Here is a 26,903-nt window from a genome sequence, read left to right as displayed (position 1 = left end):
CCCCTATAACATTGTTCCAATACCCGCCCTTGCAGCAGGGAGGGGAGGGGCCGGGAGCCACCAACAAACCGGGAACCGACTTCACCTCGTCTCCCCTAGTGGCTCCCTCTGCAACTCGCTTCCCCGCGCGAGCTGCTTAAGGGTTAAAGCCACAGAGCTCCGAGTCCTCCACAGCCTAGACACGCCCAGCAATTGCTGCGGGGGGGCGGGCAGGGGCCGAGCCCGGCCCGAGCTGCGCGTGCGGAGCGAGCCCCCTCTGCAGGCTGCAGCCCCAGCGCCCGGCGCGGTGAGCGGGGCCCGGGGCGGGAAATCGCCGCCTGGGGAGGGAGCTGCTGGGACCGGAGAGACCCCCCCGGGGGCCGGTTTGTGCAGCGGTCGGAGCCCGGCAGGGTCCGCGCCCCAGCCCGCGACAGCCCGACCGACCCTCCTGCTCGCATCTGGGGGCGGGCGGGCCCCTTCCCCGGGGCGGTGCTCCGGGGGCTGCCGGGTCCTTCCCCCTTCCCGCAGCGCAGGCACCGGCCGGGGCTGGGGGGGCAGGTCCTGGCTGACAGGTCCTCTGGCCTGTGCTGCTGGGGCTGTGAGCAGCCTGCTCGGGAGAGCGGGGTCGGGGCCAGGCTGGGGCCGCTGCACACACTGGCAATGGGAGGCGCTGGGGGAGGCTGAACGGAGTCCCTGGGGACCGCGGGGGAGGGAGGTTCCTTGTCCGACTGCCCCATCGGGCAGCGTGTTGGGATTCAACCAGAGCCCCCCGGAGCTGAAAGCCTGGGCTGCTACTGCTTGGGGCACAGCTCTCTGGCTGGGGCGCCCAGGGTCTGTCTAGGCAGCAACTAAAATCTGCAGCCGGGCTGTGCAGACTGACACCGGCTCATGGCGCTCAGCTCTTTTAATTGCGGTGCAGACATTTGGTCTCCTGCTGGAACCTGGACTTTACGACCCTGCTCTGTGTAGCTCCAGAACAAATACATTCGGTCCAATAAGAGAGATTACCTCCCCCACCTTGTCTCTGTCATATCCTGGGAACAAAACAGCTACAACAGTGTAACCCTAATTTACGCCCAAGAAAGAGGGCAAGCCCAGGGAGGGAGCGACTGGGGAGCAAACCAACCCTGTACTCACCCCACAATGCCACTCCAGTGCCCCACCCACACCCCGCAGTAGTGGCTCCAGCAGGGTCCTATGGGGCTGGCTGGGCCCAGGTGCCCTGCTCTGGGCATTGCATTATGGCTGGAGGGGCTGCAGTGCTACTCAGGTTCAATATGCCCAGCCCTCCGGCATGGTGACAGAGGGTCAGGTGTACAGGCTAAATGTAAGTCAGGCTGGGATCTGGTGCTCCGGCTCCGGGCTGCTGCGACACTCACTGAGGTTTGGACTTCAGCAGTGGTACAACTCTTTGTGATAGGATACAACACCCATAGCAGGGGACCAGGCTCAGCTCCCAGAGCCACCACTGTAGGGTGAGTCACAGACACAGAAAACACTGTCCATTACTTCTTTTACACTGCGAAAAACCTGCACCCATAGTAATGGTACAAACTTTCAAACCCCCCAGGGCCCTCCCAGTCCATGAACCACTGTACATCTGCCTTACCTACCGGCAACAGCTATTCCTCTATCAGTGTTTTTAACTTTGCCATGCTGAGTTGGGTTGTTTGTCCTTTCAGATGTCGGTGACGTTTGAGGATGTGGCCATGTATTTCTCCCCAGCGGAGTGGGCGCTGCTGGGCGAGGAGCAAAGGCAACTTTACAGACATGTCATGTGGGAAAATTACCAGGCTCTGGTCTCGTTAGGTGAGGAGCTGTGTGTGTGAGATCAGGGCCCCAGTCCACTGGGTGCTGCACAGAGACACAGTAACTGAGATAGAGCATTGGTCTGAGTGGTTGGGTGGAGAGGTGTCTATGAGGTTTGAAGGAGGCCTGCATGGGTGTGGATGGATACAGGCATATTTAATTGAGCAGAGCAGCCCTTTCAGGGGGAGACAAGGTTGGTTAGGCAATATCTTTCATTGGGCCAACTTCTGTTGGTGAGAGAGATAAGCTTTTGAGCCACTCAGAGCTCTTCTTCAGGTCTGGGAAAGGAAAGCTTCTCTCTCTCACCAACAGAAGTTGGTCCAGTAAAAGATATTACCTCACTCACCTGGTCTCTAATATCCTGGGACTGATACATCTACAACTACACTTCATATCTTCAAGAGGAGATCCTTCCACCCATAGTCACTACTGCTCCACAGTTTAATGCAAGAGAATCCTGGCTCTTGTAGTTCCCCAGACAGCACATGAGCAGAAAAGGGCCATGTGTTCTGCAGGCCTACAGGGTGAAAGGCCAGCCAACACCACAGTTAAGGAGAAAGACAGACTGGGTTCATCTATGCTGGTATAAAAGACCCACGGCACGGCCGTGGTTTGCCTGGGTCAGTTGACTCAGGACGTGGGACTCAGATTGGGGGGCTAAAAATGGCAGTGTATATGTTCATGCTCGGGTTGGAGCCCGACCCTGCTGCAGTCCTCAGGGGAGTGGGGGCAGGGCTTGGGCATGGTGGGGGTGGAGCAGGGACGGGGGCTTTGGGAAGGAGTGGAGTGGGGGTGGGGCTGGGGTGGAGCAGGGTGGAAGAGGCGGGCCTGGGGTAGAGCATGAGCAGGGGTAGAGGCAGAGCAGGGGCTGGAGCAGCATGTAGCTGCGTAGGACACCAGGAAATTTGGGGCACCAAATTTCCTGGTGCCCTATGCAGCTGCGTACTTTGCATATAGGTAGGGATGGCCCCATCTGGGACCCTCCCTCCAAATATCCACTCAGCAATTTTGCAATCCCACAGCACAGGCCCCTCAAGCCCAAGTCATCTGATCCGGGCCAGGTACAGGTGTTTAATTCCTAGGTAAACATATCCACAGGAGGGAGGGGGATGCTGGGCCATAGTAGAGTAACTTTCCTAGGACAAGAAGAAATATCCAGCTTTTGCCACATGTGTTTCCCCCCAATCCCTTTAGACACCGCAGTCCTCTCCATCTGCCATTTCCACGGGTGCCAGGTTGTTTGCAACTCAATATCCCGCCACTGCCAGGCACCAGGAGTTTTGACCATAAGCTGCAGTTCATGTTTCCATGGAAATCAATTGCCTATTAGCCTTCACATTTAGCTCATAGCCTAATTGGCACAAACATTGCATATGGAGCTGCACAGTGTTCTTATAAGTTCTTAGCGGTGATGCTTTTCTCTAAACAGGAATCCAAATCTCCAAGCCAGTGGTGATCTCCAGCATAGAGCGAGGGGAAGAGCTGTGTGCCCAGGGTCCCACAGAAGATGAGGACATCCTGAGAGGTACCTGCCCAGGTGAAGAAGGAGTTAAAATGTTGTACAGGGAACAAATGAGTAGCTTGAAGGCAGCTGGAATCCTGATAAATTTTGGCCAAAGTGACAATACATCCCAGAATGTTAGTTTTTTAGTCTAATGTTTAGGCTTTTTTAGAACAGTATCTCATTCAATTCGTGATCAGCTATAACCGTCACATTCTTTTCTGCTGTACTGCTGCCAAGCCAGTTATCCCACATTTTCTAGTTGTGCATCTGATATTTTCTTCCTAAGCGAACTACTTTGTATTTGTGTTTCTTGAATTTCATCTTGTTGATTTTGGACCAATTCTCCACTTTGTCAAGATCATTTTGAATTCTAATCCTGTCCACCAGAGTGTTTGTACCCCCTCCCTGGCTGTCTGAATCATTGACCGAGCAGCACTTGGGGATCTCCCTTCCCAGTTCAGGCCCAGTAGGGACCCAACATTGTTCCATTGCTTTTGTGGGCTCTCAGTTGACATTAATAAGGGATTTCCTTATTACTCCCCAGGACTGGTTGGGAGGCAACATCATCTTGTGGGAGTGAGGAGACCTGGACTCTATTCCTCACTCTGCCAATGAGCTGCTGGCAGATCTTGAACAATATTGTATTAATTCATAGAGACTACATGGGCCCAGAGAGACAAAGGTGTTAACATGACACTGTTATGGCCAGCATTAAAGAGTGTTAAATAAGGTTTGTAGTTTGGAATACAGACAGAAGCCAGCGTAGTACCATGGAAAACACCACAAAAATTTCTGTCTATTCTTTTATTAAAGATATAGAAAAAGAAGGAAAAAGAGTTAAGGCATTTGAAATGTCAGATATGACCTAAGGACTCCTATTTTGACAATGTCCCTTGTTGCCTTTCTCTTTACCCTTAATTCTTTAGACAAAAGGCCTCTATTTGAAAGTCTTTTAGATGGTATTAAAGATAGTAATAGCTGTCCTTTTGGGGAAAAGAGAAGCAGCTAGCTGAAATGGGCTGGAGTTGTTATTAAAATCCGATCCCGTTTCCTTGGAGACAAAACCCACTCAAGATGGAAGAGGAAAGAACACCAAAGATAGAACATGTGACTTTTGACTCGGGTTTACTCTTACTTGCCGCTTCACGGCTGGAGAAACACAGGCACGGCACACGGTCTGATCAGCCAATTGGAGACCTGCCTGGCAAACCTGTCGAGCGTTAGTCTGTTCTGGACAATGTGTTTGGCTGCCTCTTTGATCACAGGCTTACAGCAAGTTTGCAAACTATGCAGTTTTGGCCACCTAAGCCAGACTCTTGTTTGCTAGAAGGCAAAGGGAGAAAAATAAGAAAGAGAAGAAATATGGTGGGGAATGAAAAGGAATTCATGGGAGTTAAGAGGGACAGGGGGACAAAAATCTCACATTCCAGGTGATTTTGGGAAGTTAGCCAGAACTGGTAATGGTGGCAATATCCTCCAGCTCCCTGTCTCTGGTCCAGTCTTGTTAAGACATCTCTTAGGTTTAGGATGAAGAAGTTCTGGGATCCCAAAAGAGGTTCAGGGTGGCAGCATGATGGTATCGCTCACCACAGAAGTTGTTGGCATGATCCTGCTGTTGCTGTTTTTTCAGTCAGCAAGGGTTGCATTCAGTCCTGTTCCTTTATTTTCCCCAGAAAGTGTTTTATTTTGAGAATCCCCAAAAGGAAGTAATGGACAAAATAGCCCCGCCCCTCATTGTTTTTCTGCCAGTTAGGCCTAAATTAAACTCAGTCATTTTGGTTCGTTAATGTCCAGTTCCACACTTCTCTTGTTTACAGCCATCATTTTAACACTGTCCTTGAATTGCATTATAGGCCTCTTTTGTTTGGACCAATTCCATTGTCTTGTTTATATTTTGCACTTTTTCCCCTCAACATTTATTGTTGTAGGATACTGTAACACTTTATAAACTTTCTCACAGTTTTTACAGTTATACGGCCAATTAGGGTAAATTTGTGGGCCCAATTATTACAACAGCAAGTTACTCCTTTGACTCAGGCTCTCTCCCTCCCACCCTTTGTGTATTTAGTATATAAGCTCTTCAACATCAGGGCGATCTCTCTGTAATTTTGTGCAGCACCTGGTGCTATGGAACCAAGATCTCAGTTGCGCTACCACAGTACAAAGTAACTGTCGAGCCCCAAATAGCTTCCCCTCTTGTGCATTGTGGAACCCACAGTCCAACAGTGACCATAAATGAGTAATTTTACAGTGCAAGGGAAAGGGCTTCTCTCAGTGATATTCATTCGGTCTATGTGCTGTCAACCAAAGACCTTTTGTCTTGGTGCAGGGTTTCCAGATGCAGAAGAGACCTGGGACTGGCCAGCAATTGAAAGCTCCTTGGGCTTCTTCCTCACACAAAGCTCTTCCCCTGGAGCAGGTAGGGAACCAGCTCTGCCCTTTGCATCAATGGGAGCTGGAGAGCTAATTACAGGAATCGTCCATCATCTGCAAACTCTCCCCTCACAGAGCATTACAATAGGGATTGAAGCCCAAACATGAGAAGTGCTACAGCTCCTCACCCTGACATCCCCCTAGAAACTCCATCTCTCCCCTTACGCAAATTCCCCCAGTCTCTTCCCCTCCCCCATTTTCCATAGAACATGGAGCCATTGGGATCCCATCACAGTGTGAGTTTTCCATGTGTGTCCCTTGGGAGAGGGGTGTCAGTGCTGGTGAGTGGTGATGCTGTTCTCCCCACTGAGATGGGCCTCAGAGTAGGAAGAGAATTGTGGGGGCTGATTTTCACATTTACTTGGGGGGCTATTATCAGGGCCTATGGGACACTGACCTTCTCCTCCTTCCCCAGTGCTGGGACCCCTGGGAGTTTGGCCTCGTGCACTCAAGTGACCATGGTCAGCCCTCTTCTAAAGGGAGGGGTGTGGAGCGTTCTCAGGCACATCCCCCTGCTGGGAATGTTAGTGTTTTCCCTTTGTGAGCAGCACAAGAAATAACATCTGTACTCTCTTCCCCACCAAGTAGGGGCGAGGAACCTGATCAGGGCTGAGGGGCATACAGCTGAGGAAGGGTATGGCAACCTGGAGCCATTCAGGCCTTTCCCAGGGACATCAGGGAAGAACCATTCCAAGAAATCTGAACGGGGAAGACACCACAAGACGCCACAAAGGCAGAGGAAAAATCTGACCAGGAAGGAGCCAGAAACCTCAAGAGGCCATCAGAGGAGATCCAGACCATATCTAAGGCCTCCTGCAGAGGGAAAAGCTGAGCCCAGAAAGAGCCTATATACCTGCCGTGTGTGCAGAGAAGAATTCAAGGTGCAGAGAGACCTGATAAGCCACCACTGGATGGTTCATAGGAGACAGGAACTGTATCACTGTAGCGAGTGTGGGGAGAGCTTTAGGAGAAAGAAGGAGTTCAGAGCACATGGGAAAGCTCACAGAAAGAAGAGAGACCATCCCTGTATTGAATGTGGGAAGATATTCCACCAGTTATCACATCTCATTGCCCACCAGAGAATACATACGGGAGAGAGACCCTATCACTGTGCTGAGTGCGGAAAAAGATTCGTCGATATATCAGCTCTTAACAGCCACAAGAGAGTCCACTCAGGAGAGAGATCCTTTGCCTGCGCTGAGTGTGGAAAGAGATTTATGGATTCATCAACATTTCGTAATCATCAGGCAGTCCACTCAGAAAAGAGACCCCATCGCTGTAACCAATGTGGGAAAGGCTTCAAAGTTATATCAAGTCTTACTAGACACCTGAAAATCCACAGCGAAGAGAGACCCTTCTTGTGCCACGAGTGTGGGAAAAAATTTTGCCTACGAGAACATCTCATTAGACATCAGAGGATCCACACTGGGGAGCAGCCCCATTGCTGTGCTGAGTGTGGGAAAAAATTCAGTCTCCTTCAAAGTCTCAGGAGACACTGGGAAATCCATAGCACGGAGAGACTCCATCGCTGTGCTGAGTGTGGGAAAATATTCCGTCATCCAGAAAATCTCTCTAGACACCAGAGAGTCCACACTGGGAAACTCCATCGCTGCACTGACTGTGGAAAAGGTTTTGTCTATATACATCATCTCAAGAGCCACCAGAGAATCCACACTGGAGAGAAACCCTATTGCTGCACTGAGTGCGGGAAAAGTTTCACCCAATTGTCAGGCCTTATCAACCACCAGAGAATCCATTCAGGAGAGCGACCCTATCCCTGCACACAGTGTGGGAAGTGCTTTGCTCACTCATCATCTCTCACTGAACATCTGAAAATCCATTCAGGAGAGCGACCATATTCCTGCATTCAGTGTGGGAAGCACTTTGCTCGCTCATCATCTCTTACTCAGCATCAGAGAACCCACCCAGGAGAGCGACCATATTCCTGCGCTCAGTGTGGGAAGCGCTTTGCTCGCTCATCATATCTTACTAAACACCAGAACACCCACTCAGAATAGAGACTCCTGACCTTGGTGTTTAATGGAGGGAACCTCTCACTTCACCCTGTTCCCAAAGTCTGTAAGAGAGGGAGAACTTGCTCCCACTCTGAAATGTTCCACCCTTCACTAAGGAGACATGAGTTTAGGGGCTGGATTTGTTAAAATAATTTGCATGGTCCTGGAGATGGGAGCATTAACCCTAGAGGTACTGAAACATTCCATTGTGTTCATTATGGGCTGCAGCTAAGAGAGAGATGACTAGAGCCAAGACTGCACTGTGGAGGTCCTGGTTTCTCTCAAGCTGTTTGTTCACTGCGGCTCCCATCCTCGTAGGGTCCACAAATTGAATTAATTATTTTATTTTTTCTATTTGGAAAAAGAAATAATGGGTAAAGAGTCTGGCAGAGACTGAAAAGGAGCTTTCGTCTCCTGAGGTAATGAAAGGCTGTGATATCCCCTGTGTGCCCCTCATAGTACTGAATCAAAAGGAAGGTTGTTTTGATTTGGCTTTGAGAGAAAATTATGAAGCAAACTGTCCTGATAGTTGGCTTCATGCATAATGCACCCAGTGCCCTGTCTTCACACCTAATTGCCAGGCAAGCAATACTAGCTAGGACTGGAAGGTTGGAGATTGGAGTTTCCGGATCAACAAACAGCATGCCGTTTGGTTATGGACTGCCTTCTTTATCATCTTGATGGTACATGCAAATACTTGACAGCTATGGATACTGCTGTCATGATTAGTGTGACTACATCACTTACCCATCATCTAATTCATTGTGCCATCAGAAGTCATAAAAAAGGCAAGGGCAGAGATGAGAGATATCAGTTACTTCCAGTTATAATGGCACTTTTTTTTTTTTAATAATTCAAATTTGTGTTCCTGGATGAGTTAGTAGCACTTTAATGCCACCTAGGGCTTGTCTACATAGAACTTATCACTTACCAGAACACTCATCCACATCCCTGCACGATGTAAAATATACCATCCTAAGCACTGGTGTAAACTGAGCTATGTTGATGAGAGAGCTTCCCTGCCAACATAGCTACCGCCTCTCATAGAGGTGGAGGTGTTATGCTGACAGACAAGCTCTCTCCCATTGGGTTAGAGTGTCTTGTATGCTAGTTTGGTGTCTTGAACACTATCAGAAGCTGTAGCACTTCTAGTGTACATTTGCCCTAACACTTAGGGCTTGTCTACACTGCCCGCTGGATCGTCGGGCAGCAATCGATCCAGTGGGGGTTGACACCGGTACTCCACCAGAACGAGGAGCGCAAGCGCAGTTGACGGGAGAGCGTCAGCTATAGACTTACCGCGGTGTCTTCACTTCGGTAAGTAGATCTAATTACGCTGACTTCAGCTATGCTATTCATGTAGTTGAAGTTGCGGTATCTTAGATCGACCCTGCGCGGTAGTGTAGACAAGCCCTGACACGTACCCGGATCTCAGCCTTGACACTAAGTGGCAAGGAGTGCAGGAAAATCTCTCTGGGCTCCTTTGCTCTACTTTGCAGGCTGGGACTCGGGTTTGCTGCTTGTTGTAAGTGTTTTCTGTAAATAAGTTGTGGAGTTGCTGTCCCAGCCCAGAGTGTGACATGGGTATGAAACAGCCAGGGGTCATGTGGCAGGCACAGAGGTGGGATCCTGCATGGGAACAGGCAGCCCAGGGAGCACTGTTTCAAGAGACAGACTCCTAAATCGAGAGGGAGAGAAACTAATTCCAGCAACATCCACAGATCAAACTGAGCAGCAGCATCGGGCCATTGTCTCCCCATTCCTCAAGCTGGAGTAATCTGTGGCCGTGTCTCTCTGTCGGAGGGCGATGATGAGATGGGACTTTCTGTCACTGTTGTCTCATCGTTCCTGGAGGGAATGAAATAATACAAGAGAAATATGAGTCTGAAATGGCTGCACTGTCATGTGTGTAAGTGAAGACCTGCAATCTTCTCTGCAGTGCTGACTCTGTTACGTTCCAGTCACTCTTGGGAGATGATGTTGGGGAGAAGCAGCCACCTTGCCTTCCTTTCTGGAGCAGGTTATGGCAGCTGCAGTTCAACTCAGTTGTAGTCTGCTTTTAACCATTATTTCTACTCAAAAAATGGGGGTGTTAGGACTCTAAACTAGTTAAAATCATCCAGAATACCCTGTGCTCATGCTAAACTTTATTGTACAAATTTACTAGTAGTTCAGTTGTTCTAACCTTTTTCCATTGAATATGTGGAATCTGTCAGACGCAAGATGTATGCTCTGTTAAGGTTTGCCAATATGAACCGTGTGCTAGGTACAGTTGGTGCAAATATTTGCATGGTTTTATGCTACTTGTGTGCTATGGTCTACTGCCAGCTAAACCGTTGTGTGCATAATTAGATAAGAAAAGGTGTGTAAGGTCTGTGGAGTCTGGAATTTTTTGTCTTCTAAATCAGAAGAATACAAATATGAGCAAAACTGAGCTCATAGTTTAGAACAGACTGAAGAGATATCTGCTGCAAAACATTTCTCCAGAGTGGGTACATACTTACTTTTCTGTATTACTGTGACAGTCTGTACCTCTATGTTCACCCCTTCTCAGGATAATGATCAATTTTGTACAAAGCCTTTTGAAGTATCATTTGAAAACTCCTAATGTGCTGAACATTATTATCTTGTGAAAATATGGGAGGCAACATTCTATGCAAAGTTATATGATTCTACTGTATGATGTTACTTAGACATGTCACAGTTCTGGAGAAAACCCACAGACCAGTTCCTCAGAGACAAAAAGGCAGACTGACCCCTCAGCCAAATATCAGCAAAATCTAATGGACTATCACCTGGTTAAGTGGCTGCTGTTTGGGTAGGGGAAAGGTTGTGAGTGAGAAATCTGCATTTTAACAAAGGAACAGCTTAAGGTTTCCATCTAGACCAGGGATTTCAAACTCAAATCACTTCCAATCAATAAATCTATTGAGTCTGGTTATCTGACATTTCGACTCACTATGAAACTTTAAAGCAAATAGGAGTTATTGTGCCTCTCTCTCCTGCTGGTGAACCTGAGCTGTACTATGACTAACCTGCCTGAGGAGTGCATGTTAGCTAAACAGTTTGTCAGCCCCTAATGGTTAAAACTCATGAGACAGTTCTAAAAAAAAAATGAAAGTTGGAGGTTTTTACTTGCTTTAGGTTTCTGAGCGGTTAGGGTGCACTGGTTTAATGTTTTCAAGGTTTTCTCTGCTACCATGAGGGTTAGAAACTTTTGTCATGAGAGCTGAAATTCTCCTGCCTTACAGTGGGGTGTGTGTGTGTGTGTGTAGGGAAGGACTCAGGGGGTAGGAGAGGAGCAGGGATTTAGGTTGGAGAGAGGTGTGTGTGTGTGTGTGTGTGTGTGTGTGTGACTAGAGACAATTCTCCAGTCTCTGCGTTGTAGCTCTGATCTCCATTCTGAATAAGGAGAAGTCACTGCTCCCTGCGACGGCTGCTGTGGGCCCTGAGCAGGCTCAATAAGAACTTTGGATTTCTTCCGAAAAAAAAGTTGCCCTGGCTGCTGGCAAAGAGCCAAGTGTGTGTGGATGTGTCTCTGCAGAATCACAGCTCGGGGTGGGGGTGGGGGGAGTAAAAGGACAACAGGGAGCATGTGCGCGATCGCGATCGGCAGCTATGGAGCATGTGCAGTAGGGGGTAACAGACAGACCAGTCAGTTAAGCAGCTGGTTGGTCGGCAGCCACTCGTCCTGGTCCTACCTTGTTTTAAAGGTCAGAGCTGTCAATCCGAATTCTGGGGTAGTGGTCAAGACTGAGCATGTGCAAGTGAGGGAACTGTTTCTAAAAATAGGAAGATACAGAGGTACAATGTAGCATAACCATAAACGCCAGTTGCCAGCAATAGTTTCGAAATCCGGAGGCTAGGTCTGAAAAGGAGAGCGGCGTGCAGGAAGAGCCGGGAAGCCAGCGAGAGAAGCCAAAGAAGAACTGCGGCAGAGATAGAAAAGAAAGCAGGAGCAGGGCAGAGCTGACTGAGCAGGAATTGAACAGCAGCCACGGCAGTGACTTGACTTTTAAAAGAAAACAGCAACAGATGTACAGCGTAAGCGTAATATTCTTTTAATGATGGTTTAGTGTATAGGACAGTATATAGGGTTAGTATGTGTATGCTTTAAGTGTGTGTGTGTGTTTTAAGTACACTTATAGCAGCGGCTAGTGGGGAGGGAGGCTAAAGGGGCACCACCCTAAGGGTGCCACGTGACCTCCCCATGTGACCTCTCCCCGCCTCACCCCTAGCCTGGGGACCAGGATCTCCCCACGTGACTCCTCCCAGCCCCATCCTTAGCCCAGGACCCCCACGCTTTTCCCATCCTGCCCTTCCCCCGCCCCGGCCCCATCCTACCATACCCGGGGCCGGGGAGGTATCCCAAGTCCGACCCCTGAGCTCTGCGCTGGGCCAGGCTGTGCGGCCACGCAGCTGTGTGCTCTTGCCGGTCCCACCCCCAGAGCTCAGGCAGGGGGCTGGGCAGTGCAGCCACAGCGTGCTCCGGCTGGCCCCAGGCTCTGGGAGTGGGCTGGGCAACGCAGCCACGCGGCTGTGTGCTTTGGTCGTCCCCGGAGCTCAGGCAGTTGGCCAGGGGCAGCACGTGGCCCTCGGTGCGACCCCCATGCAGCACCAGTGTATAGATATATAAATTTTAAAGTAATTTAAGATCTGTTGTCAGTGATTTGTTGCAAACTGGCTACATGCAATGAATTGCTTTGCTTAGAATCATTTGAACTATATGCGATTGTAGTTTAAGTGCTCCTTAATTTGCAATATGGGATTTGTGCCTCGAGGATTTTTCTGCCTTAATTAGGAGTTTTAGGATGCACTTTATTGGGGATTATTTATATTAATTAATATTAGTTATATTAATCAGATACTTTGTTTTGAAAAGAATACTGCCTATGCCAATTACATTATCAGAAGGTTATATCCGTGAGCTTTAGTGTTTCCTTAACAACCCCAGGAACTTTTACCTCACTAATAACAGACTAAGGGGGGAATAGGCGGCTTATAAAGAAGTGCCCCAAAAGCCATTTTTTGGGGTAACAGTAACCCTGTATTGTCAGTTATGGCAGTTGGACGTGGAGTTGGGAAATAAATACAGCCCTGTATGCAGAGGAGGGGTGGGGGGGAAATGGCTCCCACATAAAGTAGCTTCACTAATAAACATTTGTATCCAGGGTCAGTACCTGAAAACCTACTTTCTCCCCCCTTGAAATATTCCTCCTACAAAGGCAGAAAAAGAACTGATGGCTGGAAGTGGAAGAAAGACTACTTCAAACTGAAAATAAGAACAAATTTTCTACAGTGAGGGTGATCCACCACTGGGACAAACTCCCAAGGGAAGTGATGGATTCTCCAGCTCCCGATGTCTTCAAAACCTGTCGGGTCACCTTTATGGAAGATGCTTTAGCCAAACACAAGTTGTTGGGCTGCATATTGGGGTAATACATTGCAATATCATGGCCTGTGTTATGCAGATGATATAGATGATTGACTGGTCTCTTCTGGCCTTAATATCTATGAATTTCTGAAGCCATTTCCTGACCTTTCTGCACCTTTACCAACGTTCCCTCTCCATGTAGATGTTTGGTGCAGTAGTTGGTTGTGTCAAGATTACAGACCAGGAGAACATTTTATGGAGAGGCAGACACAGCATCAAATTATGCAGGAATTCTGTGCCGTAATTGGTGAAGAAAATTCCCTTCTGCACAAAACTGCATCTTATAATAAAACCCCTTGGAATGAGTAAACACAGGTGTCACTAGTGTTCAGCACGAACAACAAAAGCACAAATTCATTAGTTAAAATATCTGTAGTATAATAACTAGCAGCTTTTTTGCTTATTTTACAATTTCAGAGTCAAAGTGAACAAGTGCAACATATGTCAATTGAGTAAGTGTCATCTCATTAATGGTGAACCATGCATTTTAATCATTACACTGGAGATTAAGTCCAATCACAGAAAAATTCTAAAATGTGACCTTCAGCTGTTTCCACCAGCAATTTCTGTGCATGTAAGTTGAGAGGAAACAAAATGCATTTGGGGTGTTATATTAAAGTACTGTACAGCACTGCATCTTTTCAGATACATTCTATGGCTGTTCAAAGAAAGAAATGTTCCTAGGCCAGATAAATACTTTGTCTGCCCTCTCTTTAGCTCTTTTCAATGTAACTTGGATATAAGATTAATATTAAAAGTAGTGTTCCAAATATTGGTTAGTTCAGTAGAGAACATCAAAGTGACTTGAATAAACATTAGCACTTATTAAAGCAAAGGTGCTGTCATTACAGGCACAAAACTGTTAGGATGACATACAACACTGGGAAGCATTTTGCACGTTTCCAAAAACTTGATCAAACCGAGAGTTGGCATTTCTGTGATGGAATTCTGGAATTTAAAAGGAATGGAATTGGAGATATTATAGCACAGATGAAGAGTTCTCCAAGTAACTTGAAAAGTAATGGATACCAAACCACACTACTACTGTGCAACTGTCCCAGCAACATTAAAGACTGATTTAACTAATTGTAGTGGGTGTGGGAATAGGGTTGAATTATCCCTTTAAGTTGTTTGTGAGCCCTCTGATGGTACTTACTGTCGTCAATGTTTTAGAAGATATCTGAAATCAGTCTGACCACAGTGTGCACTAAGTTAGGTCTTGTATGTTTGTATATAAATAATAAATATATTTTTGGGGGCCAATTGTATCTGATAGTTTCTTCATATAATTTTTGTTGTGCACTATGGAAAAGACGTGACACTAATGATAACATTTTAGATATTTATACAACTATGAAATAAGTTCTGATAAATGTAGCCATTTTGCCTGTTCTTAATTTGTCTAAGAAGGAAGCAGGGTTAGTCCTCCGACTTCTTAAATTGTAACTGTTGTCCATATAAACTATGTAAAAACATTAAATCTGGATCTGCAACAATTTGGTTGACCATTGCTTTTGGTTGATTTTTTTTTTTCATGTATGTAGTATTGCTACTGTCAAATCAGATACAGAATAGAAACTCGGGTATGATATTTAGCAGAGTGTAGCCCAGACATGGAATTTCACCTCTGGGAATTATCTTCTCTCACCTTAATGGCACTTAGAATATCCCAAAAAGTATTTTCTTACTGACAGCCATTCACATCAGTGGCGTGGCCAGGGTTGCAGCCGAGGAGGAGCGGTGGCGAAAAAAGGTGCCAGTCCTTCAGTGGCATTTCGGCGGCCCTGCGCATGCACCGAAATGCTGCCGAAAGATGGAGCGGTGCATGCCCAGGGCCGCCCCACTTCCCCATCCAGAGCGCTGTCCGGGGCACTGAGACCTCAGGCAATGCTCTCAGGGCTGGAGTCCCGGCGGGAGCGCTGGGAGCCGACCACCCCGCGGTCCCATTCCACTGGCCGTCCGGAGCGCCGGGAGCCGGCCAGCCCGCAGCCCCGTTCTGCCAGCCGGCCGGAGCGCCACTTTTGGGGAATGTGGGATCAGGGGAATCGGCCGCTTCCCCTGAACCCTGCTAGCTACGCTACTGATTCACATCCCAGTTCCAGATATGAATAATTATTAAATAATGTATTAATTTACTAATAGACACTGTTATGAATCTCAATCCATATTGATTCTGGTGAAATGTTTGAAGAGGGGTCTCTCACCCCGATGAATCACTAAGAAATGTTCTGTGAACGGGGGGGCTGGAACTCAGGGCGCTGGGGGGCAGGAGCGGCAGCATCCCTGGTTTGAAGTGGTTTCCATCCTACACAGGGTGTCCAGCCCCCCCTATAACATTGTTCCAATACCCGCCCTTGCAGCAGGGAGGGGAGGGGCCGGGAGCCACCAACAAACCGGGAACCGACTTCACCTCGTCTCCCCTAGTGGCTCCCTCTGCAACTCGCTTCCCCGCGCGAGCTGCTTAAGGGTTAAAGCCACAGAGCTCCGAGTCCTCCACAGCCTAGACACGCCCAGCAATTGCTGCGGGGGGGCGGGCAGGGGCCGAGCCCGGCCCGAGCTGCGCGTGCGGAGCGAGCCCCCTCTGCAGGCTGCAGCCCCAGCGCCCGGCGCGGTGAGCGGGGCCCGGGGCGGGAAATCGCCGCCTGGGGAGGGAGCTGCTGGGACCGGAGAGACCCCCCCGGGGGCCGGTTTGTGCAGCGGTCGGAGCCCGGCAGGGTCCGCGCCCCAGCCCGCGACAGCCCGACCGACCCTCCTGCTCGCTGCTGGGGGCGGGCGGGCCCCTTCCCCGGGGCGGTGCTCCGGGGGCTGCCGGGTCCTTCCCCCTTCCCGCAGCGCAGGCACCGGCCGGGGCTGGGGGGGCAGGTCCTGGCTGACAGGTCCTCTGGCCTGTGCTGCTGGGGCTGTGAGCAGCCTGCTCGGGAGAGCGGGGTCGGGGCCAGGCTGGGGCCGCTGCACACACTGGCAATGGGAGGCGCTGGGGGAGGCTGAACGGAGTCCCTGGGGACCGCGGGGGAGGGAGGTTCCTTGTCCGACTGCCCCATCGGGCAGCGTGTTGGGATTCAACCAGAGCTCCCCGGAGCTGAAAGCCTGGGCTGCTACTGCTTGGGGCACAGCTCTCTGGCTGGGGCGCCCAGGGTGTGTGTAGGGGGCAACTAAAACCTGCAACCGGGCCGTGCCAGCTGACTCGGGTTCATGGGGCCCAGGGGCTCATGGGCTGTTTAATTGCGGTGCAGACATTTGTACACAGGCTGGAGCCTGGCTCTAGGTCCCTGCTCTGCGTAGCTCAGGCACTTCTCTCTTTCACCAACAGAAGTTGGTCCAGTAAGAGATATTATCTCCACCCCCTTGTCTCTCTAATATCCTGGGACCGACAAGGCTACAACAGTGTAACCCTAATTCCTGCCCAATGCAGATGGGAAAGCCCAGGAAGGGAGCGACTGGAGAGTGAATCTACCATGTGTTCTCCCCACAGTGCAGCTCAAGCAGCTTGTATGTTTTGTACAGCTGAGTCCAGATCCCCACTCTCACCCCGCAGCAGTGGCTCCAGCAGGATCTTGAGGAGCTGGGCCCAGTGTCCTGTTCTGGGCATTACATTGTGGCATGTGAGGTTGCAGAGCTGCCCAGGTTTGGTCTGCCCAGCCCTCCAGCATGGTGACAGAGGGTCGGGTGTGCAGGCTAAATGTAAGTGGGGCTGTGACCTGGAGCTCCAGGTTGCTGTGACACTCACTGAAGTTTGGCCTGCCTGACCCGTCATGACAGAGGGTCAGGAGGAGGTACAACTCTTTGTGCCAGTATACAACACCCCCAGCAGGAGGCCAGGTCCAGCTGCCAGAGCCATGACTGTGGGGGGTGTCACAGACAGAAAAAAAGTCACAGGAAAACGCCGTCCATTACTTATTTCACACAGTGACAAACCTGAACCCATAATAATGGTACGAACTTTCAAGCCTCCCTGGGCCCTCCCAGTTGCGGGGACCACTTGTACATCCACATCACCTGCAACAGCTATTCCTCTATCGGTGTGTAAACTTTGCCATGCTGAGTTGGGTTGTTTGTCCTTTCAGATGTCGGTGACGTTTGAGGATGTGGCCATGTATTTCTCCCCAGCGGAGTGGGTGCTGCTGGGCGAGGAGCAAAGGCAACTTTACAGACACGTCATGTGGGAAAATTACCAGACTCTGGTCTCACTAGGTGAGGAGCTGTGTGTGTGAGATCAGGGCCCCAGTGCATTGGGTGCTGCACAGAGACACAGTAACTGAGATGACGCATTGGTCTGAGTGGTTGGGTGGAGAGGTGTCTGTGGGGTTGGAAGGAGAGGGGTGTGTGCGTGTGGATGGATACAGGCATGTTTAATTGAGCAGAGCAGCCCTTTCAGGGGGAGACAAGGTTGGTTAGGCAATATCTTTTATTGGGCCAACTTCTGTTGGTGAGAGAGACAAGCTTTTGAGCCACACAGAGCTCTTCTTCAGGTCTGGGAAAGGAAAGCTTCTCTCTCTCACCAACAGAAGTTGGTCCAGTAAAAGATATTACCTCACTCATCTGGTCTCTCTAATATCCTGGGACTGATACGTCTACAACTACACTTCATATCTTCAAGAGGATGCACTTCCACCCTTGGTCACTAGGGCTTCACAGTTTAAGGCAAGAGAATCCTGGCTCTTGTAGTTCTCCAGACAGCACATGAGCAGAAAAGGGCCATGTGTTCTGCAGGCCTACAGGATGAGAGGCCAGCCAACACCACAGTTAAGGAGAAAGACAGACTGTGGGTTCATCTATGCTGGAATAAACGACCCACGGCAGGGCCATGGCTGGCCTGGATCAGTTGACTCAGGACGTGGGGCTCAGGCTGAAGAGCTAAAAATTGCAGTGCAGATGTTCAGGCTCGGGCTGGAGCCTGGGCACTCGGACCCTCCCCCCCCCCCCCCCCCCCCCCCCAATATCCACTCAGCAATTTTACAGTCCCACAGCCCAAGTCTCTCAAGCCCAAGTCATCTGACCCAGGCCAGCTACAGGTGTTTAATTCCTATTTAAATATATCCACAGGAGGGAGGGGGATGCTGGGCCATAGTAGAGTAACTCTCCTAGGCCAAGGAGAAATATCCACCATGTGCCACATCTGTCCCGTCCCCCTCCAATCCCCTCAGACACCGCAGTCCTCTCCAGCTCCCCTTCCCACAGGTGCCAGGTTGTTTGCAATTCAATATCCTGCCACTGCCAGGCGCCGGGAGTGCTGACCATAACCTGCAGTTCATGTTTCCATGGGAAAAAAATTCAAATACATAAATTAGTTCATTGCCTAATTGGCACAAACACTGCATACGGAGCTGTGCAAAGTGCAGCAGATCTGTTGCTAGAAGTTCTTAGGGGTGATGCTTTTCTCTAAGCAGGAATCCAGACCCCCAAACCAGTGGTGATCTCCAGCATAGAGCGAGGGGAAGAGCTGTGTGCCCAGGGTCCCACAGAAGATGGAGACATCCTGAGAGGCACCCGCCCAGGTGAGGAAGAAGTTAAAGTGATGTGCAGGGAAAGAATGAGTAGCTTGAAGACAGCTGAAATCCTGATACATTGTGTCCAAAGTGACAATACATCCCAGAATGTTAGTCTTTTAGTCCAATGTTGTTCAGCTTTTTTGCAACAATATCACATTGTCAGCTCTCATTCAATTCATGATCCACCGTCACCACCACATTCTTTTCTGCTGTACTGCTGCCAAGCCAGTTATTCCCCATTTTCTAGTTGTGCATCTGATATTTTCTTCCTAAGCGAGCTACTTTTGTACTTGTGTTTCTTGAATTTCATCTTGTTGATTTCGGACCAGTTCTCCACATTGTAAAGGTCATTTTGAATTCTAATCCCGTCCACCAGAGTGTTTGTACCCCCTCCCTGGCTCTCTGAATCATTGACCGAGCAGCACTTGGGAATCTCCCTTCCCAGTTCAGGCCCAGTTTTGTAGGGACCCAACATTGTCCCATCACTTTTGTGGGCTCTCAATTGACATTAATAAGGGATTTCCTTATTACTCCCCAGGACTACTTGGGAGGCAACATGTTGTGAGAGTGAGGAGACCTGGACTCTATTCCTCATTCTGCCGCTGAGCTGCTGGCAGACCTTGGACAATGTTGTATTAATTCATATAGACTACATGAGCCCAGAGAGACAAAGGCATTAACATGACACTGTCATGCCCCAAAAAGAATATTAAATAAGGTTTGAGGTTTGGAATTCAGAGACTGTAGCCTGCTTAGTACCATGCAAACACCATGACATATTCTTTCTAACCTTTTATTAAAGATATAGAATAAGAAGGAAAAGAGTTAAGACATCTGAAATGTCAACTATTAAGTGTGACTTTTATTTTAACAACATCCCTTGTTTCCTTGCCCTTTAGCTGAAGAGAGTCTTTAGACAAAAAGCCTCTGTTTGAAAGTCTTTTAGATGGTATTAAAGATGGTAATAACTGTCCTTTTGGGGAGAAGAGAAGCAGTTAGTTGAAATGGGCTGGAGCTGTTGTTGATGTTAAAATCTGATCCTGTTTTTTAGAAGACAAAACAAGACAAACCCACACAAGAGGGAAGAGAAAAGAACAGCGAAGGTAGAAGATGCAGCTTCCGTCTCTGGCTGACTCTTACTTGCAGCCTTGCAACGGAGAAACACAGGCATGGCACATGGTCTGATCAGACCTATCTAGCAATGGTGTACCAGCGTTAGGCTGTTCTGGGCAGTGCTTTTGGCTGCTTCTTTGATCACAGGCTTACAGCGATGTTGCAAACTATGGCAGTTTTGGCCACCTAAGCCAGACTCTTATTTAATATAAAGCAAAGGGAGAAGAATAGGAAAGAGAAGAAATAAGTTGGGGAAGGAAAAGAACTCATGGTGCTTGGCAGGGGGAGGAGAGAAGGGGACAACGTCTCACATTCCAGGTGATTTTGGGGAGTTAGCCAGAACTGGAAACGGTGGTAATCTCCTCCGGCTCCCTCTCTCTGGTCCAGTCTTGTAAGGAGATCTCTTAGGATAAGGATGAAGATGATCTGAGGTCTCAAAAGAGGTTCAGGGTGGCAACATCATGGTATCGCTCGCTGCAGCAGTTGTTGGCACACACCTGCTGTTGCTGTTTTTTCAGTCAGCAAGGGTTGCATTCAGTCCTGCTCTTTTACTTCCCCCCGAAAAAGTTTTCTTTTGAAAAACCCCAAAAGGAAGTAATAGGCAAAATAGCCCAGCCCCTCACTGGGTTTTCCTCCAGTTAGGCCTAAATTATAACTTATTCAGTTTGGTTCGTTAATGTCCAGTTCCGCATTTCTCTTGTTCACAGCCATCATTTTAACACTGTCCTTGAATTGCATTATAGGCCTTTTTTATTTGGACTAATTCCGTCGTCTTGTATATATTTTGCACCTTTCCCATTCACATTTATTGTTGTAGGATATTGTAACATAAACTTTCTCACAGTTTTTACAGTTATACGGCCAATTAGGGTAAATTTGTGGGCCCAATTATTACAACAGCAAATTACTCCTTTGGCTCAGGTTCTCTCCCACCCTTTGTGTATTTAGTGGATAAGCTCAACATCAGGACTATCTCTGTGGTTTTGTGCAGCACCTGGTGCTGTGCAACCATAAACTCAGTTGTGCTACCACAATAGAAATTGAAAATCAAGCTCCCATTTTATGCATCATTTATGATGTTGAGGAAAGGGCTTTTCTTAGTAATATTCATTCGGTCCATGCGTTCTCAACCAAAGACCTTTTGTCTTGGTGCAGGGTTTCCAGATGCAGAGGAGACCTGGGACTGGCCAGCAATTGAAAGCTCCTTGGGCTTCTTCCTCACACAAAGCTCTTCCCCTGGAGCAGGTAGGGAACCAGCTCTGCCCTGTCCACCAGTGGGAGCCGGAGAGCTCATTTCAGGAATCATCCATCAGCTGCAAACTCTCCCCTCACAGAGCATTACAATAGGGATTGAAGCCCAAGCATGAGAAATGCTACAGCTTCTCACCCTGATATCCCCCTAGAAACTCCATCTCTCCCCTTACGCAGATTCCCTCAGTCTCTCCCCCCTCCCGCATTTTCCATAGAACATGGATGTGTTGGGATCCATCACAGTGTGAGTGTTCCATGTGTGTCCCTCAGGAGAGTGGTGTCACTGCTGGTGTGTGGTGATGCTGTTCTCCCCAGTGAGATGGGCCTCAGAGTAGCGAGAGAATCGTGGGGGATGGTTCTCACGTTCATTGACTTGGGGGACTATTATCAGGGCCTATGGGACGTTGACCTTCTCCTCGTTCCCCAGCACTGGGGCCCCTGGGAGTTTGGCCTCTTGCACTCAAGTGTCGAGGGCCAGCCCTGCTCTGAGGGGAGGGACGTGGGGCTGACTCAGGCACATCCCCCTACTGGGAATGTTAGTGTTTTCCCTTTGTGAGCAGCACAAGAAATAACATCTGTACTCTCTTCCCCACCAAGCAGGTGCCAGGTCCCTGAGCAGAGCTATGGGGCAGACACCTGAGGAAGGGTCTGGCAACCTGGAGCCACTCAGGCCTTTCCCAGGGACATCAGGGGAGAACCACTCCCAGAAAACTGAGTGGGGAAGACACCACAAGAGGCAGTGCAAGCCACAAAAGCAGAGGAAGAATCTGACCAGGAAGGAGCCAGCAACCCCAAGAAGTCATCAGAGGAGATCCAGGTCACATCTAAAGCCACCTGTAAAGGGACAATCTAAGCCCAGAAAGAGCCTATATACCTGCCGTGTGTGCAGGGAAGAATTCAAGGTGCAGAGAGACCTGATAAGCCACCACTGGACAGTTCATAGAAGACAGAAACTATATCAATGTAGCGAATGTGGGGAGAGCTTCAGGAGAAAGAAAGCATTCAAAGCACATGGGAAAACCCACAGAAAGGAGAGAGCCCATCCCTGTTCTGAGTGTGGGAAGATATTCAACCAGTTATCACTGCTCACTGCCCACCGGAGAATACATACGGGAGAGAGACCCTATTGCTGTGCTGAGTGCGGAAAAAGATTCTTCCAAATAACCGCTCTTACCATCCACAAAAGAATCCACTCAGGAGAGAGACCCTATGCCTGCGCTGAGTGTGGAAAGAGATTTATGGATTCATCAACATTTCGTAATCACCAGAGAATCCACTCAGAAAAGAGACCCCATCGCTGTAGCCAATGTGGGAAAGGCTTCAAACTTACATCAAGTCTTACTAGACACCAGAAAATCCACAGCGGAGAGAAACCCTTCCTGTGTCATGAGTGTGGGAAACAATTCTGCCTACGAGAACATCTCATTAGACATCAGAGGATCCACACTGGGGAGCAACCCCATTGCTGTGGTGAGTGTGGGAAAAAATTCAGTCTCCTTCAAAGTCTCAGGAGACACCAAGGAATCCATCGTACTGGGGGACCGCATCGATGCGCTGAGTGTGGGAGAATATTCGGTCATCCAGAAAGTCTCACTCTGCACCAGAGGATCCACACTGGGGAAAGACTCCATCACTGTGGTGAATGCGGGAAAAAGTTTGTCCGTCTAGTACAACTCAGAGTCCACCAAAGAATCCATACTGGGGAGAGACCCTATTACTGTACTGAGTGTGGGAAAAGATTCACCCAATCGTCAGGCCTTATCAATCACCAGAGAATCCATTCAGGAGAGCGACCCTATCCCTGCACTCAGTGCGGGAAGGTCTTTGCTCACTCATCGTCTCTTACCAAACATCAGAAAATCCATTTGGAAAAGAAGCCATACTCCTGCGCTCGGTGTGGGAAGCGCTTTGCTCGCTCATCATCTCTCACTAAACACCGGAGCACCCACTCAGGAGAGCGACCATATTCCTGCGCTCAGTGTGGGAAGCGCTTTGCTCGCTCATCATCTCTCACTAAACACCGGAGCACCCACATAGGATAGAGACTCCTGACTCTTGTGTTTGATTGGAGAAACCTCTTCAATCTCTCATTTCACTCTTTTCCCAAAGGCTGTAAAAGAGGGAACCTGCTCCCACTCTGAACTGCTCCCACCTCCTCACTAACCAGACATTAGGTTCAGTGCAGGGTTTGTTAAAATAATTTGTGTGGCCCTGGAGATGGGAGAATTTCACCCTAGAGGCACCAAAACAATCCTTGTGGGTTGCAGCTGGGACAGGGATGGCTGGAGTCGGGACTGTGCTTTAGAGGCCCAGGCCATTCACTCACTGCGGCTCCCATCCTCTTGGGCGCCGCTAATGGAATTTGTTTTATTTCCTCTTTCTTTTCCCCTTGGAAAATGGAAAAATGGACAAAGATTCTGGCACAGACTGAAAAGGAGCTTTCTTCTCCTGCGTTAATGAAAGGTTGTGACATCCCCCGCATGTACTGAATCAAAAGGAAGGGCATTTTGATTTGGCTTTGAGATAAAATTATGATGCAAGCTGTATGCATAATGCAGCCAGGGCCCTGTCTTCACACCTAATCGCCAGGCAAGCAATACCAGCTAGGACCGGAAGGTTGGAGACTGGACTTTCTGGGTCACACCAATGATAATACGGCTAAAGTCAAAACACCACTTTTCTGAAATAGTTGAACCTGTCAGACAGTACATCAGACACAACATTTCTTAGAAACAGCGGCAATAGGTGGTGTGGGGTAATATTTTATTTTGATGATGCACTTCTTGATGGATAGACAAGCCAGATTTGCATCCCCTAGTCCAGTCGTTCTCAACCAGGGGTACGTGTACCCCTGAGGATAGGCAGAGGCCTTCCAGGGGGTACATCTCATCTAGATATTTGCCTAGTTTTACAGCAGGCTACATAAAAAGCACTAGGAAAGTTACAAACTAAAATTTCATACAGACAATGACCTGTTTATATTGCTCTATATACTATACACTGACATGTAAGTACAGTATTTATATTCCATTTTATTTATTTGATAATTATATGGTAAGAATGAGAAAGTAAGCAATTTTTCAGTAATAATGTGCTCTGACACTTTTTTGTATTTTTATGTCTGGTTTTGTAAGCAAGTATTTTTTAAGTGAGGTGAAACTTGGGGTATGCAAGACAAATCTGACTACTGAAAGGGGTTCAGTATTCTGGAAATGTTGAGAACCACTGCCCTAGTCTCTCTGAATCAGCTCTCACATGCTCCTCAGAATAGCCATATGAAATGAAAGATCCTTCTTCATTACAACAGGATACATTGTGGTGGCAGGTGGTTTAACTTACATCTTTACCCACTGGGGCTTCTTCAGTTCCCCATCCTGTTCCTGTGGCACTCAAGAACAAATAGTATGCTATTTGGTTATGGACTGCCACCTTTATCATCTTGATGGTAGATGCATGCCCTTGATGTCTCCAGATGCTGCTGCCATGATAGCGTGACTACATCGCTTACCCAACATCTAATTAATTGTTTGTGCCATCAGAAGCCATACGCCAGAAAAAAGGCAAGGGCAGGGATGAGGGATTGATATAGTAGAGGTTTCAGAGAGCTGCTTCTTGTTATAATGGTCTGTTTTCTGAATAATTTGAGTTTATGTCCCTGGAAGAGGAAGTGGCACTTTAAGTCCACTAACACCGAGATGTACCTGGATCTCAACCCTGACACGTAATGCGAAGGAGTGAGGGAAATTATCTCTGAGCACCTTTGCTGTACTTTCCAGGCTGGGACTTGTTTGCTGCTAGTTGTAGGTGTTTTCAATAAACAACTAGTGGAGTTGCAGTCCCAGCCCAGAGTGTGACATGGGTGTGAAACAGCCAGGGGTCATAGGGCAGGGACAGAGATGGAATCCTGCGTGAAAACAGACAGCCCAGAGAGCACTCTTTGAGGAGAGGGAGTCTTAAATAGAGAGGGAAAGAAACTAGTCCCAGCAACGTTCACAGATGAAACTGAGCAGCAGCACAGGGCCAGTGTCTCCTCGTTCGTCCAGCTGGGGAAATCCGTGGCCGTGCCTCTCTTTCGGAGGGTGATGATGAGATGCAACTTTATCTCACTGTTGTGTCATCATTCCTGGAGGGCATAAAATAATACAATAGAATTATGAGTCTGAAATAGCTGCTGCCATGTGTGTAGGTGAAGACCTGCAATCTTCCGTGCAGTGCTGACTTTGCCATGTTCCAGTCACTCTTGGGAGATGATGTTGGGGAGAAGCAGCCATCTTGCCTTTCTTTTTGGAGATGGTTATGCCAGTTGCAGTTCAGCTCCATTGTAATCTGCTTTAAATTATTATCCGCACTCTAAAAATGGGGGTGTTAGAGCATTGAATTAGTTAAAATCTCCCAGAATACTTTGTGCTTATGCTAAGATTTATTGTGCAAATTTACTAGTTATTAAATTGTTCTAACCTTTGTTCATTAGCATATGCAGGATGTCAGACGTGAGATGTATACTCCGTTAAGGTTTGCCAAATATGAACTGTGTGCTAGGTACAGTTAGTGCAAATGTTTCCTTGATCTAATGCTACTTGTGTGTGCTATGGTCTACTGCCAGCTAAACTGTTGTGTGCATAATTAGATAAGAAAAGGTGTGTAAGGTCTGTGGAATCTGGAATTTTCTGTCTCCTAAATGAGGAAAATCCAAATATGAGCAAAAATGAACTCATAGTTTGGAACAGAATGAAGATGTAAACCGCTGCAAGACAGTTCTCCAGATTGGGTATGTACTGACCTTTCTGTATTACACTGATTTTACTTCCAATCAATAAATCCGTTGAGTTTGGTTATCTGACATCTTGACTCACTATCAAACTCTAATTGCTTATAGCAATTATTGTGTCTCTCTCTCCCTTTAGTGACTCTGAGCTGTACTTAGGGTACGTCTATACTTACCTCCGGGTCCGGCGGTAAGCAATCGATCTTCTGGGATCGATCCCGGAAGTGCTCACTGTCGACGCCGGTACTCCTGCTCCGCGAGAGGAGTACGCGGAGTCGACGGGGGAGCCTGCCTGCTGCATGTGGACCCGCGATAAGTTCGAACTAAGATACTTCGACTTCAGCTACGTTATTCACATAGCTGAAGTTGCGTATCTTAGTTCGAAGGTGGGGGGTTAGTGTGGACCAGCCCTGAGACTAAACTGCCTCAGGGGGACATGTAGGGAAATAGTTTTTCAGCCCCTAATGGTTAAAACTCATGAGATTTTTCTAAAATAATAAAAGTTGGAGGTTTTTTCTTGCTTTAGGTTTCTGAGCTGTTAGGGTGCACTGGTTTTAAGTTTTCAAGGTTTTCTCTGCTACGATGAGAGCTAGAAACTTACCTTTTGTAATGAAAGCTGAAATTCTCTTGCAATACCATGGAAACTATCTGAACCCCTGCTCCCCTCCCACCCCTTAAGTGCCATCCCCATCCCTCCCCTGGACCAGCTTTGGCAATTTCCAAGCAGACAGATTCTCCTGGTGTGTATCTGGGTGCACGTGACAGTTGCTGAGTGATCAGCATGGGCTCCAGGGTCAGTTTATCATTATGGCCCTTTTTATTTACTCCTCAGACAGAATAATTTATTAGGAACCTGATCCTGAGTCACGGTCACCTCTGCCCCTGGAGCTTCATCTGGGGTGCCCCTCCACCGAGATGGGGTAGGGCTGTCTGGCCATAAATGGTGAAAATGGGCAGGAAAGGAAATGGGGGTGATCTCATAAATCCCTGTGAAGTGTGATTAGCCCCATAGAATACAGGGGGGCAGTGACCTCTCAGGGGCTGAGGCCAGGGCAGCCCATTGTGGCCCCTCAGGAAACATTCACTGGGAACCTACTCAAAATATTACGCT

General features: G+C 48.3%; 2 protein-coding genes across 2 annotated transcripts; both read left to right on the top strand.

Moving 5' to 3' along the window:
- Nucleotides 1–216: 216 nt before the first annotated feature.
- LOC128836874 (gastrula zinc finger protein XlCGF57.1-like) lies at nucleotides 217–14,679 on the top strand. Its single transcript, XM_054027561.1, has 6 exons — nucleotides 217–286; nucleotides 1,662–1,788; nucleotides 3,218–3,313; nucleotides 5,622–5,711; nucleotides 6,311–11,784; nucleotides 12,912–14,679. The coding sequence occupies exons 2-5, from the start codon at nucleotides 1,662–1,664 to the stop codon at nucleotides 7,741–7,743; spliced, it is 1,746 nt and encodes a 581-aa protein (XP_053883536.1). The 5' UTR covers nucleotides 217–286; the 3' UTR covers nucleotides 7,744–11,784; nucleotides 12,912–14,679.
- Nucleotides 14,680–15,715: 1,036 nt separating this feature from the next.
- Nucleotides 15,716–25,867, top strand: LOC128836872 (gastrula zinc finger protein XlCGF26.1-like). Its single transcript, XM_054027555.1, has 5 exons — nucleotides 15,716–15,785; nucleotides 17,239–17,365; nucleotides 18,559–18,669; nucleotides 20,932–21,021; nucleotides 21,625–25,867. Exons 2-5 carry the CDS (start codon nucleotides 17,239–17,241, stop codon nucleotides 23,067–23,069), a joined length of 1,773 nt encoding a protein of 590 aa, XP_053883530.1. The 5' UTR covers nucleotides 15,716–15,785; the 3' UTR covers nucleotides 23,070–25,867.
- Nucleotides 25,868–26,903: the final 1,036 nt, after the last annotated feature.

Source organism: Malaclemys terrapin, chromosome 4, assembly GCF_027887155.1.
Source record: "Malaclemys terrapin pileata isolate rMalTer1 chromosome 4, rMalTer1.hap1, whole genome shotgun sequence".
Taxonomy (NCBI): Eukaryota; Metazoa; Chordata; order Testudines; family Emydidae; genus Malaclemys; species Malaclemys terrapin.
The sequence above is the reverse complement of the archived record's forward strand: the minus strand, read 5'-3'. Positions and strand labels throughout refer to the sequence as shown.